Source organism: Euprymna scolopes, chromosome 1 (genome assembly GCF_053919585.1).
Source record: "Euprymna scolopes isolate OS-2025 chromosome 1, ASM5391958v1, whole genome shotgun sequence".
NCBI classification, from domain to species: domain Eukaryota; kingdom Metazoa; phylum Mollusca; class Cephalopoda; order Sepiida; family Sepiolidae; genus Euprymna; species Euprymna scolopes.
Window position 1 is genome coordinate 182,077,968 of NC_136482.1, and position 17,743 is coordinate 182,095,710.

The 17,743-nt window shown below is 31.4% G+C and overlaps 1 protein-coding gene across 11 annotated transcripts in view; it reads left to right on the forward strand.

Moving 5' to 3' along the window:
* LOC145277896 (voltage-dependent calcium channel subunit alpha-2/delta-2-like) overlaps positions 1–17,743 on the forward strand; it is a 445,906-nt gene that overhangs the window by 337,617 nt on the left and 90,546 nt on the right. For 4 of the 11 annotated variants that reach the window (XM_080129958.1, XM_080129985.1, XM_080129904.1 and 1 more), the window contains one exon: positions 8,720–8,803. The exons of the other annotated variants lie outside the window; for them this stretch is intronic. In XM_080129958.1, coding sequence (XP_079986084.1) covers positions 8,720–8,803 — 84 coding nt within the window. The remainder of the gene's footprint in view (positions 1–8,719; positions 8,804–17,743) is intronic. 11 annotated transcript variants of the gene reach the window in all.

Sequence of the window (17,743 nt, forward strand, 5' to 3'; positions counted from 1 at the left end):
TGTTAGGGTCCCAACTATGGGTTAAATAGGAACCGATTTGAAAACAACAAATATATTCTATTAAAAAAATTTTCTTCAAAATCTTTGGATTCGGCATTAAATAACCTGAAAAGGGTTGATATGCCGTAAAACAAAACCAACCAACCAATCATTGTTGTATTCAAAAATTTATTGTAATATTTGAGATAGGCATTTTAAAATTCTGCAATCAGCATTATAAATTCTTAAAACTGAGCTAAGAAAACATGTTGGAATTGTCAGTTTTTTTTTTATCCATTAGTCATGTCTGGTGTTAGTTTTGTAATTTTTTCCATTGTTATTGAATTGAATAAGCTAAAACAATGAAAACTACCTGATAAATAATGAAAATGTGGATGTAGTAAATTTTTTTTATGTCTTTTGCAGAACTTAAGATTTGTTAATGCTACATTGAATTATTATGACAATTATTATTGAAAAATATGCTCATAAAATTCAAACAGCCACACACTTGATCTTAAATATTACCTATGTCATGATAAAATAGCAATTCAACTATCTACTTCTTATACAGGGCCCTAGCTGACCACAAAGATTATACACTATCAAGCATATCCTAACCGATTTCACCTGGCAAATTATATCTGTTTAACTTTAATTAATAAATATTTATTACTGCCAACTACAAATATTGAACATTAGTCTTTCTGAAATATTTTTTCCATAAATCTTATTTTAACTACTTTTATGCATATTTTTTTTTATCTGTACAACTTTTTTTCATAAAACTTATTTTGAATAATTTTATGCTTACATATTTTTTATCTGTATAACTTACCCTTGAAATAAGACCTTTTCTTTTTTAGTTTAGTTTATATACATTCAAATTGTTTCGATTTCCCAATCATTTGTCTGTTGTACACTCAAGTTTTAGTAAGTCACACTTTGAGAGCAGTCTACTTTTTATATAAGCGATATTTGCATTGCACATAGGAATGTCAGAAATATGTTAAACATGCCGTCTATAGAACTTTATTCTAAATAGTAATTTACTTGTCCGGACATCAAATGTCACAAAAAAAAGACATCATCATCATCATCATAGCAAACATTAATCAATGAGAAACGAATTACTTCCCTTTGTAGTTGCTCTTTATTCAGTTAAAAATCATTAAAACCGTTTCCTCTCTAAAAATTTTCAAAAAAAAAAAAATAACTCAAAACATGGCTGTCTGTTTACAGTTTCAAATTAACTATTTTATTTTATAATTAAAAAAAAAAAGTCATGTTAAGAGGAGATTGTAAGTTATTTTTTATTAAAGTTTCTTTTTAAAATGTTTAAAATGTGTGCAAGTGAACTGACATCTGTTCCTTTGTGATTTATATAAAAGAATTATTCAGAAAAAAAATGTTGTATTTTAAATTTTCATTGAAAAAAATCTTATTTTTTTTAATTAATTTTTTTAACTTTAGAAGGTTAAAAAAGAATTTGCCAAAAAATTGTTTTAAACTCGTTGTTATTTGTTTTAGCTTTTAGTTATTTCATTTATAATGTGTTCTTAAAACTTTCAACTATCATGGAATTTCCACGGGTTCTGCTAGTTTATTTTAATACAACAATGACAACTATTTTTTTTTTTTTTTTTTTTTTTTTTAATTATATTTTCACCCCAAACAAGGCACATTGCCACTTTGGTGTAGGGGGCTACTATCAGGGGAAACATCTACTGGGGCACTATGTAGGGATTAGGGCAGCGAGATGTTGGTTCACGTTGCACTTGAACTTATGCATGTCAGTACAGTTGGGGAAGCAGTGACCTGGAATGGAATTCCAAAGTCTAGCAGTTCTGGGGAAGAAACTACTGGAGTAGAACGATCTTTTACATCTAGGGATCTCTACAGTGTGGGGGTGGGATTTTGCAGCTTGTCGGGTCTGTCGAGGGTGTTCACGTCGTGGGGGCACAAGTGCTTGCAGTTCTTCAGAGCATTCACCATTATAATACTTGTAGAACAGGCAGAGGGATGCAACGTTTCGACGATGGGACAGAGGCTGAAGTTTTGATGCCAGTTTAGGGCCTATCAGATTTGCGACTCTCTTTTGAACCCTGTCAAGGAGAGAGAGACTAGTAGCCGATGCACCGGCCCAAATATGACAGCAATACTCCATACATGGGCGAATAGTGGCCTTATAGAGGTACAGGATACTTTCGGGTGTTAGAAGTTTTCTAGCACGGTAGAGAGAGCCCACCTTCCTCGCAGCGGCCCTGGCAATGCCCTCGATGTAATTGTTCCAGCTCATGTTTCCTGTGAACGTTAGGCCAAGGAGCTTGAAAGACGTACTCTCAGCTAAAGAGTTGTTGGCCATTGCTATAGGTGGTAGAGAAGGTTTCCTGTAATTATTGAATGAAACCAGTTTTGTCTTGGTGGCATTGAACGTTACCATCCATTTTTGTCCCCATTCCACTACTGATTTGAGGTCATCCTCCAGTGTTTCTGCCATTACTTTAGATATATGTTCATTTGTTTTCCTGTCGTGCCTGCTATAGAGTGTGGTGTCATCAGCATAGATACCCATCTCAGAGGCAATTTTATCGGGGAGGTCATTTATGAATATCAGGAACAGCAGAGGACCAAGGATAGATCCCTGGGGCACTCCGGCATTTATATTATATTGTTTAGACGTACGACCATCGAGGACAACCTGGATTTTTCTCTTATCTAAGAAGGATTTAATTATAAGGATTTAATTAATATCATAATAATTATTATTATTGAAAATAAATTTTATTAATGTTGCTACTGTAATTAAAAATTTGGAGAAGAAATGGTTTTGATGATTTTTAACTGATAAAGAACAACTATAAAAGGGAGATAATTTCTCATTAATTAATGTTTGTATGATGATGGTGGTGGGGGGGTTGTTTTTATGACACTGGACGTACAGACAAGTAAATTAATATTTGGATTGGAAATGTGCTCATAAATATCCAAAAATAAACTTTATTAATGTTGCTACTAAACTGTAATTAAATACAATTCGTTAGTTATGAAAGCAAAAAGTTGCAAAATTACCATTTACTAATGCTAAAATATTTTCTATCAATATACTTAATGGTTATTCAATCTTTTCTGATCTGATGTGTATAGAAACTTACAATCATTAAAGAAATTCTAGCAGTTTCATTTCTTACAATAAACATCTCTGACAAAAATATATGCATTAACATTGGAAATACTCTTATTGATTTTGCAATAAACAACTTTGAAATGATTTACTTGGTTTTGTAAATGTTTTTATGTAATTTCAATTGATTATTGAAATTGTGATTCCTTTGTTTTGTAATCGATATACGTTTTGTCATGGGTTTGCTTGTTTTTTTTTTCTCTTTTACATAGTTTTATAACTAACATAGCTTTTATTCGCTTCTATTAATATCATATGACTATTTTATATTTGTTTTAATATATTTACATATTTTACTTTAAATCAATATAAGAATTTGTTTTGGAAATTATTCCCTACATTTGAATATTAAACCTAATTACATTTGCAGTTTATAAGAAGATAAAAATTCTCTCTCTCCACACACACACACATACACATAGAGAGAGAAGAATACAAATTTAAGACTGTAAAAATATATTTTACATGAATTTATTGTTCGACAGGATACTCAAATAAGATATATTGAAATTTCCTTAATCCGCGGAGTTTCAAATAAATGCGTCTTCTCATCAGAGGAAAGATATTAGCAAATGAATATTATGAAGCTATGAATTTGCTGGTACTGGCATTAATTGAAACCGCATTACATGAAAGCTAGTTATAGAGTCCAAAAAAAAATCTTTGTGCAAAGATATACTAAAATGGGAGAAAAAAAAATGTTATATATATATATACTCGGGTTTTTTTATATTCAAAAGTAATGGACTAATGAATTCAACGTGGTTGTTAGATAGTGCTCAATAAAAAGAGCTGATAATACTTGTTTATTGTTATATAAACATGCTCACATCCCGCTGCTACAACTAGCCACTTGTTTCAATCAAACAACGGATATCATCAGGCAGCGACTTGACTATTCAAAAGTTCAATGAATAATCTATTATTCATTGAACTTTTGAATAGTCAAGTCGCTGCCTGATGATATCTGTTGTTTGATTGAAACAAGTGGCTATTTGTAGCAGCAGGATGTGAGCATGTTTATATAACAATAAACAAGTATATATATATATATATATATATATATATATATATATATATATATATACATACAGGGTTGCCAAAAAGTCCCAGGACACTATACATGTATTTTTAATAAAACACAGTATTTTTTAATGAAACACACAGAAAACATATATATTCAACAAAAAAAGAGAACTTTATTAGAAACAAAGCAGAAAACAACTAGAGTAATTTAGTGGTCTAGAGGATCAGTATGTTGGCCCTCGTTGTTCTTGCACAATTCCATTCGCCTCCAAGTTCTTTGTGACATTTTTTTTAGAGAATTCCTTGATACGCTAGCAAAAGCTGCAATAATCGCATGCTTAAGCTGATCAATGGTTTCGTATCTAATACCAGAAACTTGACCTTTAATTAAACCCCATAATGAGTTGTCTGGAGTGGTCAAGTCGTGTCCTGGGACTTTTCGGCCACCCTGTATATCAGAAAATTTACTTTTTGACTGGTTCAAGGTTATTATTTGTACTTGTTTATAATACTTGATGACTGATTACACAGAGTTTAATATTATATACAAAGTGGAGTTGTTTTTTTATACTGTTACTATGATTTCACATTTGTGATCTTAACACTGTCTAATCTCCAAAATTAGAATCGAATTCACTATTTGGTATCATAGCTCGGTCATTAATAAAAAACAGAATGTTAGCAAAAACGACTCTAATCCCATACATTAGATTGGAGATTATGTGCATGAAACCATGGTAAAGGTATAACTTATATATATATATATATATATATATATATATATATATATATATACTAAATAATGTACCCAGCGTTGCCCAGAAATCTTTACTTTCATTTTTTGTCTCTCCCCCCCCTCCTCCTCTTTTTTAATTATTTTTTTTGCTATGACCTCATATGATGTCATCATATATGACGTCTATATTACGTGTACTCCACATGTATAATATGTATATATATATATATATATATATATATCATCTGTTATGATGTCATATATGACATGTGAACAGACAAACAGACAGGAATACGGCTTTATATATATATATATATAATAAATTATTTACTATAATAATTATTAAATACCTACAGACACTAGTGCTTCATCCTTTCGGGAACCATCAGTGCAGGATGTCACGATTAACACCAGTCGATAGATTCGAACCCAGCGACAGAAGCCATCCCTGGCTTCATTAGCAAGGACCTAATCGATTTGGCTACCGTTAACCGGGAGAAATGCTGTTGAATTTTAAACATTTATTTTTTAAATGCTTTTTAACGTCTGTCAGAATGATCTAATCATTATATGATGATCTGTGCATAAGAGATAAATTGACCGACTTTAATTCAACTGAAAGTGCTCAACGATAAGAAACGAGTTTCTTAAAGGGGCTTACATAATATATTCTTCTTTTAATTCTCTATTGTATTTTTTTTATTTTGCTTTTTTTTACTTCAACTTTCTTCTTCAGATTAATAATGAAGTTTATGCATGTTTTCTTTTATAATAAATAGTTTTAGCGATCTGTAGGATTGATTGTCATCTGTGTTCAAGCTTGGCTCATTCCAAAAACATTCTCAGAGACTATTATCTAATATAAATGTCATCTTTCTCTTCACTTTCTTTCAATGAGGAATTATAATTACACAGTGAACACTTAAGTAAGTAGGATACTCATATTAATAACAAGATAAATAAGCCTTAAAACTGGATTTCAGGAAGAACAAATTTTAAAACCAATGTCTTTATTAACGTCCAGATATGGTTAGTCAACCTATATGTGATGATCTAACTTTCAATTATGGCATGTTTGTGTTTGTGAGGGAGTTGATTTACTACCTGGACCAAAATAGATATGTACCGATTCCGCTTAGAAATTACTCTTGAAGGAAAAGCATGGATAATTTAAAAGCAAAAACGTCAAGAAAAATTATTGGATCAAAATATAATTAGATCTGCTTTATTCTCTGGATTCTGATTGGCTGTTATTTTTCGTTTGGATACTAGGGTTAAAATTTCTGTTTAACACTATAAACCCGAGATTAATGACCAATCGCATTAGCTATTAATCTTAGAAAGGAACTTTACCTTAATGGTAAACTAGTGGGTTTCTGACTTTGCCTGTGCACTGGAAAAACCTCCTCCCTCTCAAAAGAAAAAAAATCAAAACCACTTTTCTTTCAATCACAATAACAGGGAGTGCCCATACGACCATAAAAAAAAAAAATGAGCCACGGTGTCTGGGCTCAAGCATGAAATATGAAAGAAGGGAAGAAGGCAAAAATTTACAGGCAAAAGCTTTTTTTGCCCACACGGCCATGAGTGCTTATGACGTCATGATGTTGCAAAATAAGCTTTTTAAACATAGTTTTAGTTTAATATGTGTGCAGGACTTGCAAAAAAAAAAAAGAAAACGTCCCCCCCCCCACTTCCGAAAAGTGGTGCAGTGGATCCCCCCATAGAACAAATCTTTTTTCTAATTTTCACATATTATGCATCCGGGGCATTGCCCTTTAAGATGGTACCAGTTTCATGCCTGTTGGATACGGATGACAAAAGTTTTTAGTAGACATACAAACAAACAAACAGATATTTGCCCTTTATATAATAGAATAGCGAGGGGTCCCCGGCGTTGCCCAGGTGTTTTTCGGGGTATGTGAAAAAAACCCGAAGCGTTGACGACGCGCAGTTGGAAAATAGTAAAGTGTTTAAAAAACAAACAGGTGCGCGTTTTTGATTGACGTGACGGCGATAGGTATTCAGCAGTTATTTTGTGCGAGACAGTTTTGAATAAATGGGTTTGTTTGTTTTTAAAAACCCGCTTCCTGTTTATTAGGAGGAGCGAAATGAAAGCTACAGTCTGATATGACGAAGTCGACATTGACCAAACTGGCTCTGGGCCTGTGAATAGAGTCGAGGTTCGCTTTTTTTATACGGAAAACTGAATGTAACGCGTGTCGATGCAGGAAATGTGGAATAATTAACGTTTGAAAGTCAATAAAATTAAATAGAGAGGCGAGCTCCGTGGATAATTCGTAGATATTACAATTTATACATGATATAAAAAGTTTTAAAAAGTTGTGAAGCGAGCAAGCGCTTCTTTGAAAGAAGCCTTTCATGGACATCGAGGAAAAGCGAACATACATACACACATACATTTTCGCTTTTATATATATAGAAGTATATAGAAGATGACCAAATCGGTTTCTGCTGATCCTTTTTTCTAGTAAGCTGCTAAATTCATGGTGAAAAAGACAACGATTTTGAGATATATTTTACTTAACATACTAATGCGTCTCTGTTTCATAAATTACGAGTTACTGTCCAACTATTTTCAAGGGGTTATGAAGGATCTAAGCACCCCTATTACATAAACCTTACACGAGGATCAAATTTTACTAAAATTCGAGCACTCATGTCACATGATTAAATAGCTATTTACTTCACATACAGGGTCATAGCTGATCACGAAGGTTATACACTATCAAGTATATTCTAACTCATATCATCTGGCAAGTTATATCTATGTTTAACTTTAATTAATAAATACTTATAACTATCTACTATCTAGTGTTGATGAATCGGACTATTATCTTCATCTTGGGTGTTATTGGCACAACGTTTCGGTCGCTGCAACCTGCGACCTTCTTCGGGTGTTGAAAACACACTTCTTTTTCTCTACTAAGGAAAAGAGTTTTCTCAGTTGGTCATTCATTGCTTTTCAAACGGTAACCATTATAATTATTACGACAAACAAATCTGCAAAATTATGTCTTTGCTGATTAACCTATATATATATATATATATATATATATATATATATATATATATATATAACTACTTCATTTACTCATATAAAATTAATATACGAAAGTATAGATTTATGCGTAAACTTTAAGTATTTACTTCAAAAGTGCTCAATTTTATAAATTACTATATATATATATATATATATTATTTATTATTTTTAAAAACAGTAATCTACAGGCACGCGTGTTTTGGATCCCTACTTCTCTTCAGCATGTGTATATATATATATATATATATATATATATATATATATATATATATATATATATATAAAATGTAAATTTCCAACTTTTTTAAATTTCTGATATTGTTTTAAATTAAAGAAATTCTTCAAATAAACTGGTCTTCATTCATCATAATTATCATTATCACACATATTAGTAGAACTCATTTTTGTGCATTAATGTTATAAAAAATTTGTATTTAGAAAATATTGAGAATGGTTGACTTATTTAAAAGAAAAAAACAACTCTTTTAAATTTTGATTCTGTGCTGATGACTTTTATTAGTCTCCATTTTTTTTTTTTAATTTTTGGTTTTTATAGATTCCTTTTTTTTTTCTTTTCTTTTTTTTTTTAAATCAAACTGTACTTATCAATGAGCAGACAACAATTGTAACCTTTATCTACCAATGTCCAATGTTCAACTGGACAAATTTAGCACACTTTATCTTTCACTATATCGTCATAGCTAACTCAAAGACCTTACTTTGTTCAAAGGAATATCTCCCCGTTCTCAGTCGACCCTTGGTCCTTAAAAATGCCAAGCAAAACGAGTGGGTCAACATCTACTCAGACAAAATGGTATCTATAAAACACCAACTTGCCGTGATGGTGATCAGATGGTTTTCTGGCCTTTTTTCTTTTTTTTTTCTTTTTTTTTTCGGTCAGCCTGTCATTTGATCATACTAGTATCCATGTTTTTTTTTTTGTTTGTTTTATTTTTTTATTTTTACAAAGTCCTCCATGTGCTTTGGTGGTAACAGACTTATCCTGCAACGCATAAATAGATGTAAGACTGGGTACATTCTTCTCCCCATCCTTCAACCTAATCCATAATAAATGCTTTTTATCATTATTGAAAACAAGCATTCCTCAAAATTTTTTAATGTGCCCCCCCCCCCGCTCTATTAGGCTCATTTGCTTTTTTTTTGTAAAAAGAAATTTGTCATGGCCTTTCTTCACTTGTCCTATATAAATTGTACAATTATAAAAGCAAACTTTTCTTCCAAATAAAAAGTTATATAAATAAAAAAAAATAATAATCCACTAAAAATGTTAAAAAAGAAATATACCAAATTGTTCGTTCTAGTAAACGTTTTGACCCACTCTAAAAAGATAGCATCTGGGTTTGAGTGTTAAATTGTTGAATAATTAACTGTGCAATTCCTACAGCTATGTATCTAGAAAACAGAGCTGTTAAATCTGATATAGTTATATGAGATAAGGAGAAAGAAGTAACCTTAATAAAAGTTAGTGTCCCTAGTGATGCAGCATCACTAGGGACACAAACTTTTACTAAGGTTACTTCTTAAACACAGCCGAAGGGGAAAATATAACAAAATACCAACGTTTTATGTACGACATGAAAAAAAAAAAAAAAAAAAAAAAAGTTGGAATCTTAGGAAGATCTCCATCATTCCAGAAATTATAAAAGAGCAATCAGAGACGAAAATGAATTTGAAAATCTATCAGGTAAATATACTCGGCGAACCAAGTGCAATAGAGATATCAACAATTGCACTTAAAAGTACAGTTAGAATCTTAAAAAGATCTCTCGGATGGAATGTATGAGATAATGTGTGAATGTCAAGTATTTGGTAGGATAACCATCCTCAGCTAGAACAAAATAATGAGGAAATTTGGGGGTGGGGGGAGTTATTTCGTTGTTTATACCTGTTTGGGCAGCTCAATCATCCCATGTCAAATTCGAAAGATACAGACATGAAAGAACTGAATAGACGTCCTTATTATCATTCATAATGCCGTTATAAGAGTGTCTTGATGAATTAGAAAACTCACACGGTTAATGGTGGAAAGTGGAATCCTGAGGTTTGCAGTGATTTGATGCTGATTAAGTCTACCATCATTGAAACTGTTGGCATACTTATTTCTCATACTTGCATGATTATGATAGATGCATTTATATTGGAAACACAAAAAAATGTCAATTAGTATAAAATGTCTGTTTCAAACTTTTACTACTACTTTGTACAGCTCTGAGTGTTGACTGTCGACAAAGGAAGCAGAAAGTTTAAATCTGTATGAATTACTTTTGTGGTGTGCTTATTTACTTATTGGCCATGATTGTGCACAGAATATATAACATGAATAAAACGATCCAATTCTAAATTTTTTTTTAACTTCGACCCCTATTATGATCCCTTAAAATTTATTGTTTTGGGCTCAAATCAAGTTATTAAGTTAGATCCATGTCCAAGGAACCTATATCTAAAATTTCAAGTGCGTAGACCCAAAATTGTCGGAGGAGTTTGGTAGAGTTCTCAAAGGTCAAATCGTTGAAGTTTGACCCCTTAATCGCCAAATTTTTGGCCAAAAATCGATCACATCGATTTTCCCAAATCTCAGTACCTGTATATCAAATTTCGAGTCTGTAGACTAAAAATTGACAGAGTTATTGCGTAGGGAAATGTACACAGACACACACAGACACGTTCACTTTTATATATATATATAGATTTTTTGTTAGAATATTTGATATACTTCTGATTAAGCATATTTAATACTTGCAGATTTCATACTTATAAGATTAAATGTGTGTGTATATATATATATATATATATATATATATATATATATATATATATGACATTCAAAGGTGCATAATGAAATCCCTCCGCAAACATTGTCAAATATTGGTAACTTCCCCTGCCTGTGAACGATCATGCAAGAGTTAGGTTTAGTTAAAGAGCCACCTACGTGCATATAAACTTTTGGCATCAACCTGAGGAGATGACAAGCATCTTCCAAGAATTAGTAATCATATATATATATATATATATATATATATATATATATATATAGTAAGAATTATTAATCATATATATATATATATATATATATATATATATATATATATAGTAAGAATTATTAATCATATATATATATATATATATATATATATATATAGTAATTGATTCATTTTCAGTCAAATGCAAAAAATCTTTTTCATTAATCACACCTATATTGCCATCAAAATGGCTCACTCTTATATATTTGCCCGGAGGTTTGTAGGTGTGCCTTGAGCAAAAACAATAAGTGATAGTAGCCAGGCAGGCTCGAACCCATGATGTAAAGGCAGAAAAGAATGTGAAAGAAAACTTGACATCTTACCGCTACTCCATGACGTGACCGGAAGTTCGGAATGTTAAAATTAGGAAAAAACAATCCAACCGATATGATTACTTGCAAAAATGACTCGCAAAAAATCAATCCCTCCTTGTAGAAAACTGCCCAATTGAGGGTTAAGAAATAATGTTTTTGGCCAAGTTTTCAATATTTGTCGTCTGAGATGTCAAGTTTCAAAATGATACTGATCTCGTGAAAATCCCTCGTCCCTGTCGAAAGTTTTAGGCAGACATACAAGCATACATACATACATTTAAACAGACAGGTGAAATTTATATCATAGATATACAACATAATTTTTATGAAACACTATATATATATATATATATATATATATGAGCAAACAGTTAATAAAATATGTTAAAAAACACTTTGAAATGAGTTAAAAACATATTTAATCTGAAAAGGAAACACTAGATAAATGGATAGTCCTTAATCCGCGGAGTTTCAAAGAAATACTTTCCTTCTCATCAGAGGGTAGGAATTAGCAAAATGCGGGATCGGATTTTGCATGCAGAAGTATTTGATGAAACAACAAGTAAGTCAAAGATCTTACTTGAAAACAAAAAAAGTGAAGCAGAGGGAATATGGTGAAGAAAAAGGTGATTACACATGAATGGATAGTCTGGTGGAAGATAAAAAATCCAGTGACTGTAAAATCCAAATGTAAAACTTCAAGAAAGTTAAAAGAATTTCCATTTGTACAAGTAAAATCCAAAGAAATCCCGTAATTGGAAGAAGATGGTCCGTAATAATCCAAAGGCAGAAATCCATGGAATAATTCACAAAAATGTGTACAAGGAAAAAAAGAAAAGATTCCAATAATATTAATAAAAGAAAAATAAGATGTGCTTTTCACTCTACTTCCGAGGCATAAATATTTATTTTATATATATATATATATATATATATATATATATATATATATATATATATAACAATCCAGACACTGCTATGCCTAATTTGCATAACTATTTTTTAAGCAGTTAATAAGTTAATATTTGCAGTTATTCATTTGTAATTTTACTGATTTATTTTTCTGTATATATATGCAATAATTGTGTAAATCTTAATGATTATTTAAACTGATTTAATAAAAAATGATTTAAAGCAAAATTAATATATCATACTAGAAAAATATACTAACAAATATCTCACAGTTTATCAATTTTCTAATGGTATGAAAGTAGAATAGTGATAGAGGCTGTAACCCAACGGATTACAGGTATGTCTTGTATATCATAAAAAGACCTTCTTTGTGTTATTGTGAATTCATATATATATCTATCTATTAATACCGTATTACCTTTAATGTACATATGTACATGTATCATGGTTTTTAGATTATAAATTCTTCGATCAGGAGGATAGAAAGTAATAACATACTACGAACATTAAATTAGTATATAGACGCTAATTTAATGTTCGTATTATGTTGTCACCTTCTATCCTCCTTTTTAATAAATAGGATCTCCCGATCATTGAAGACGCCATGTAAAAAATAAAAAAATAAATAAATAAAAAAAAACAATGATGGGCTTTTGGGCTTTATGTAAAACTAAAATATACCTTCTTAATCTTCTGATTAGGATCCAAAGGTAGTATCTGTTCTGTCTAAAAATGGTGAGGTTTCTGTTCGGGCCGGATGTCCATACAGTGGAAATATTTCACAGACTCCTATAAAAATATTGGATACTTTTGTAAACTATGAAATTGACAATAACAAATTCAATTCCTATCGAATCAGTTCAATAATGCACTAAGAGTGTTGAAGTTTTCATCTCAAATATGATAAATAGCAACTGGTGTTCATAATGATATGTCATGGATTGTTTTGTATTGAATTTAAGTATTAAATAACCCAAAAAGGGTTGATATGCCATGAAACAGACAATATTGAATGAAAAAGTGATTAATTAAATCATAATACACATTTTGATCGATTTAATTGTAATTGTTTATTGATTATGAACATTAATGTTTTTGGGGGTTTTTTTTCAAACAGTTTGTGAAATGATTCAATTGAGAAATTTAGCTCTTTTAGCAATATTAAAATTATAAAAGTTAATATCGTGTGGACACCAAAATGGAGGCTTGCTTTGTATCCATTTAAGCTGCATAAGCTAAATGAAAGTTATAAAGCTTGTAATACTAAATGATGTCAGGATAACATCATTGAGTACTCGTCTTGATACAGATGCAAGCTGATTATGTATATCAGTAAAATATCTACTACCGAGTTAATTTTTTAATTTATATTCATTAGAATTGATTTTATTAAATGTCATCATTAGAAAAATATGAAAACAAATTAAATGTTTAAGTTTTCATGCATTTTGTACTTTTCATTTTTTAAAATGAATTGAAAGTAATACTTTTAATTTTAACTTTTCATTCTGTTTTCATGGTTATTCAATTCTTAGAATACAGAAGTTGAAAGAAAACCTCAGACGTAATTTCGATTACGAGGGGCATGCAATAATTAATGCCCCTGACCCACTTCCCATAGGAGTAGAGCAATGAAACTTGGCACAGTTATTAGTCTTTCTCTACATAGGAACCACCCAGAGTTATGCATTTCTCCCATCGTTTGATGCAGCTCTGGAGACCATTTTTGTAGAACACACCAGGTTGGTCCTCCAACCACGACATGACTTCAGAAATCAAGCCTGCATCATCTGGGAAACGCTTTACTTTCAAAAACAACTTCATGGCTGGGAAGAGGTGAAAGTCAGAGGGTGCAAGGTCAGGAGAGTAGGGAGGATGGGGAAGGATTTCATAACCATATGCCCGTGCTTCTGATCTGGCAACATGCAAGTTGTGGACCGGAGCGTTGTCCTGCAGGAGGAGGGTACCTTTGCTGATCTTGCTCCACCTCTTGATTTTGATAGCTTCCCTTAATTTCCTCAAAAGTGAAGCATAATAGGCTCCTGTAATTGTGGTACCCTTTGCCAGGAAATCTGTCATCACTACTCCGTCCTAGTCCCAGAAGACTGTGAGCATGATCTTGCCAGCGGAGGGCTGCACCCTTGCCTTCTTTGGAGGTGGTGAGTCCAAGTGCTTCCACTGCATTGACTGGGCTTTGGTCTCTGGATCATAGTGATGGAGCCAGGTTTCATCCTGTGTAATCAGTCTTTTGAAAAACTTTCACTCATCTTCTTGGCACATCTCCAAATTCATCCTCGAACACTCGACGCGTTCTCGCTTCTGGAATGGTGTGAGCAACCTGGGAATCCATCTGGCAGACACCTTATACATATGCAAATGGTCATGAATGATAGTTCCACAGACCCTGTACTAGTCTTGATACTTTGGGCTATTTGGCGAATAGTAATGCGCCGATCTTCCAAAATGGCAGCCTCAAGTTGACGGACAGATGCCTCATCAATGGCAGAAAGGGGGGGGGCGACCAGGTCTGGGAGCTGTTTCCACAGACTTCCGGCCATGTTTGAATTCACGATGCCAGCGTTTTACAAGGTCATATGATGGGGCATTATCACCATAAGTTTCTTTCATTTCATCAAAAGTCTCCTGTGGTGTGTCCTTTCAAATACAAAAACCGAATCTGCTCTACATTCAACAGGCTCCATTTCACACTTGACTCAGTTCAAACACCTGTAAAACAGAAACCACAATTAATTCAGAGCTGTAATTTGCCACAGAACCCATAGAGATATAAATCATTGCACATGCAAAATTTCAGCTATATCAGACAACTGGAAGTGGGTCAGTGGCATTACTTATTGCACGCCCCTCGTAACTTCTTTTGGTTCATTTGAAGTCCTATGCCCTTTGTTGAAGTCCTGTGCCCTTCACTGAAGTTCTGTACCGTTAATTGAATTTCTGTACCCTTCATTGAAGGTCTATGCTCTTTATTATAGTTCTACACCTTTCATTGAATTTCTGTGCTCTTTATTGAAGTTCATCATTCTCATAAAATTATAAAGAAAAATAGATTAAAATATTTTAAAATAATAATGTCTTTATTTAGCAATAAAAGATACAAAACAATATTTTTATGAGGCATCTTTAAAAATTTGATGCAATTTATACTAATATATTTTTTAATCTATATCTTTTCGTTAAGCTAATACGCTTTATTTCTAGAATGGAAGACAATAATATCTTAAAGCTATACACACTTTTTTCTCTATTTCTATTTGTATTAAAGATATTTTGATAATTTCTTACAAAAATCATTTTAAGAAACTGCTCTTCATACAATTTACATTTCCAATATTTTGATAATTTCTTATAAAAATCATTTCATACAATTTACATTTCCAATATTCTTATTTCTCTCCTAAAATCCTAATCCCAAATGAAAAATGTGTTTCTAAAACCTGTGTGAGTTGATTTTCAAAAAACAAATCACAGGTTGTTTGTACCCAGGCTTTTTTTCTTCTCTTTATTCGGCAGGATGAGATTCTGTTTTGCATGCAGACAATGGCCACCAATTAAATGCATTTCTATACTTTTTAATAGTGTGCAAATTTTTATACAAGCTTCTATTGTCCAATATCCATGGATAAACGTGCTAAGAAATCGATTTTTAATCATAATTTAATTATTTTTAAGGTCTTTTATGCAGTGTTGTAATTTATCTTTTAGACATGTCATTCCGAAAACATACTTGTATGCATTCAATATTTGATTTAAAAAAAAAAAAACAATTTAGTTTTATTTGGCAATGATAGGAAAAAATAAAAACATTTTGGACAACATTAATTAAGATGAAAATGATTTTAGGAGATACATAGTATATAGTATTAGTATTAAAAATATACTTATGGCAAGTGCGGTACACAAAAATATTTGTGCTTTACCCCCCTCCCCCCCGAAAATTCATCTTACTTATGATATAAGTATCTATATATGAAAAAAGAAACTGGAATCTTAAGATCATCGCCATCATTCCAGCTATTGTAGGAATAACTGGACTCATGAAAAAGGATTTCAAAAACTACCTGCCAAATATACCCGGTGAACCAAGTGCAAGAGATTCAAACAGTTGCACTTAAAGGGGCAGTCAGAATCTTAAAAAAGATCTCTCGTTTGGAATAAATGAGTTAGTGGGTGAGTGTTTGGCATCTGGTAAGATGCCCCATCCCTAGCTTGAAAAACCTGATAAAAAAATTAAATAAAAACAAAGAAAAAAATTATATATATATATATATATATATATATATATATATATTCATCCACAGACAGTTTTGCCATATCATGCCTCCTCAGTGTGGCTAGACATGGTGAGTGTTTCTAAGCTGAAATCAGAAACCAGACTGCTTTAACAGTAGTCAGTAATAGTAACTGTACGCCATATTGTTCAAGATGAAAGGAAGAGAAATCAGTATTTGTGTTTACATTACTGGTTTCTGAGAGAATTCAATTCTAATAATGAAGAGCATTATTTTACACATAGTAGAAACCATTGCTTTCTCTACCACGAATGGGGAGTAAGAAAGAAAGAAAGTGGTGATTGTTTTGGTTTTTTATTAAATATTCTGAATATTTGAAATATTGAAAAAAAATAGAGCTGTTAGAAGCGAACATATCTATTTTTTATAATCTTAAATTATTCTGTGACAGATGCCTTCATCAGGAAAAATAGGTACTGTTTCATACGTTTTTTTTTTGTTTTTTTTGTTTTTTTTTTTCAGCCACTTTTAGGGTTTTTAGTCTGGATATTTCAAAACGGTCTACCATTAAAGATGGCCGTGTATGATAGTGTTAATGAAGATGAAATTAGGGACATTGTTTATGAAGCAATGTGAACATTTGAATTTTAAGATTGAAAAAATAAAGCTGTTAGAAGTCATTTCATTTCTTTGAATCTTAAATTTTTGGAGAAAAAAATCTTTGCATTGTATGGCTTCTATCGACTTTATTTTTTAATAATTCAAATTTATCTATCTATATATATATATATATATATATATATATATATAATGTATGTAGTGTGCTGGATCTGTGAAGGATAAAGTAATTTCGATAGGAAATCTTAAGAGAGCTCAATTCAATACAGAGCAGGACTAAAGTTTGGAGTTTTAAAAGATCCAAGCAACACCTCAGCCATTTATATTGTTATTTTTTATACATTTTTTTAAACTTATATAATCATCTTAAATCTTAAATTTTATCAAAAGGTTTTCTTTTAATCCGCTTGCTGAAACAAAATTAATGTTGCCTGCTTCATTCAAATTCAATCAAAATATTTAGATTTGTTAGCCATTATAACCTCGTTTCAACCACTTTTATTTTAGTTATAGTTTTTGAAGAATTTTTTTAAAATGTTTCTATTTCTGTCCTTTGTTTGGAATATTTGGTAATATTTCTGAAAATATGAATAGTGACTATGTTTAACTCTGTTTTAAA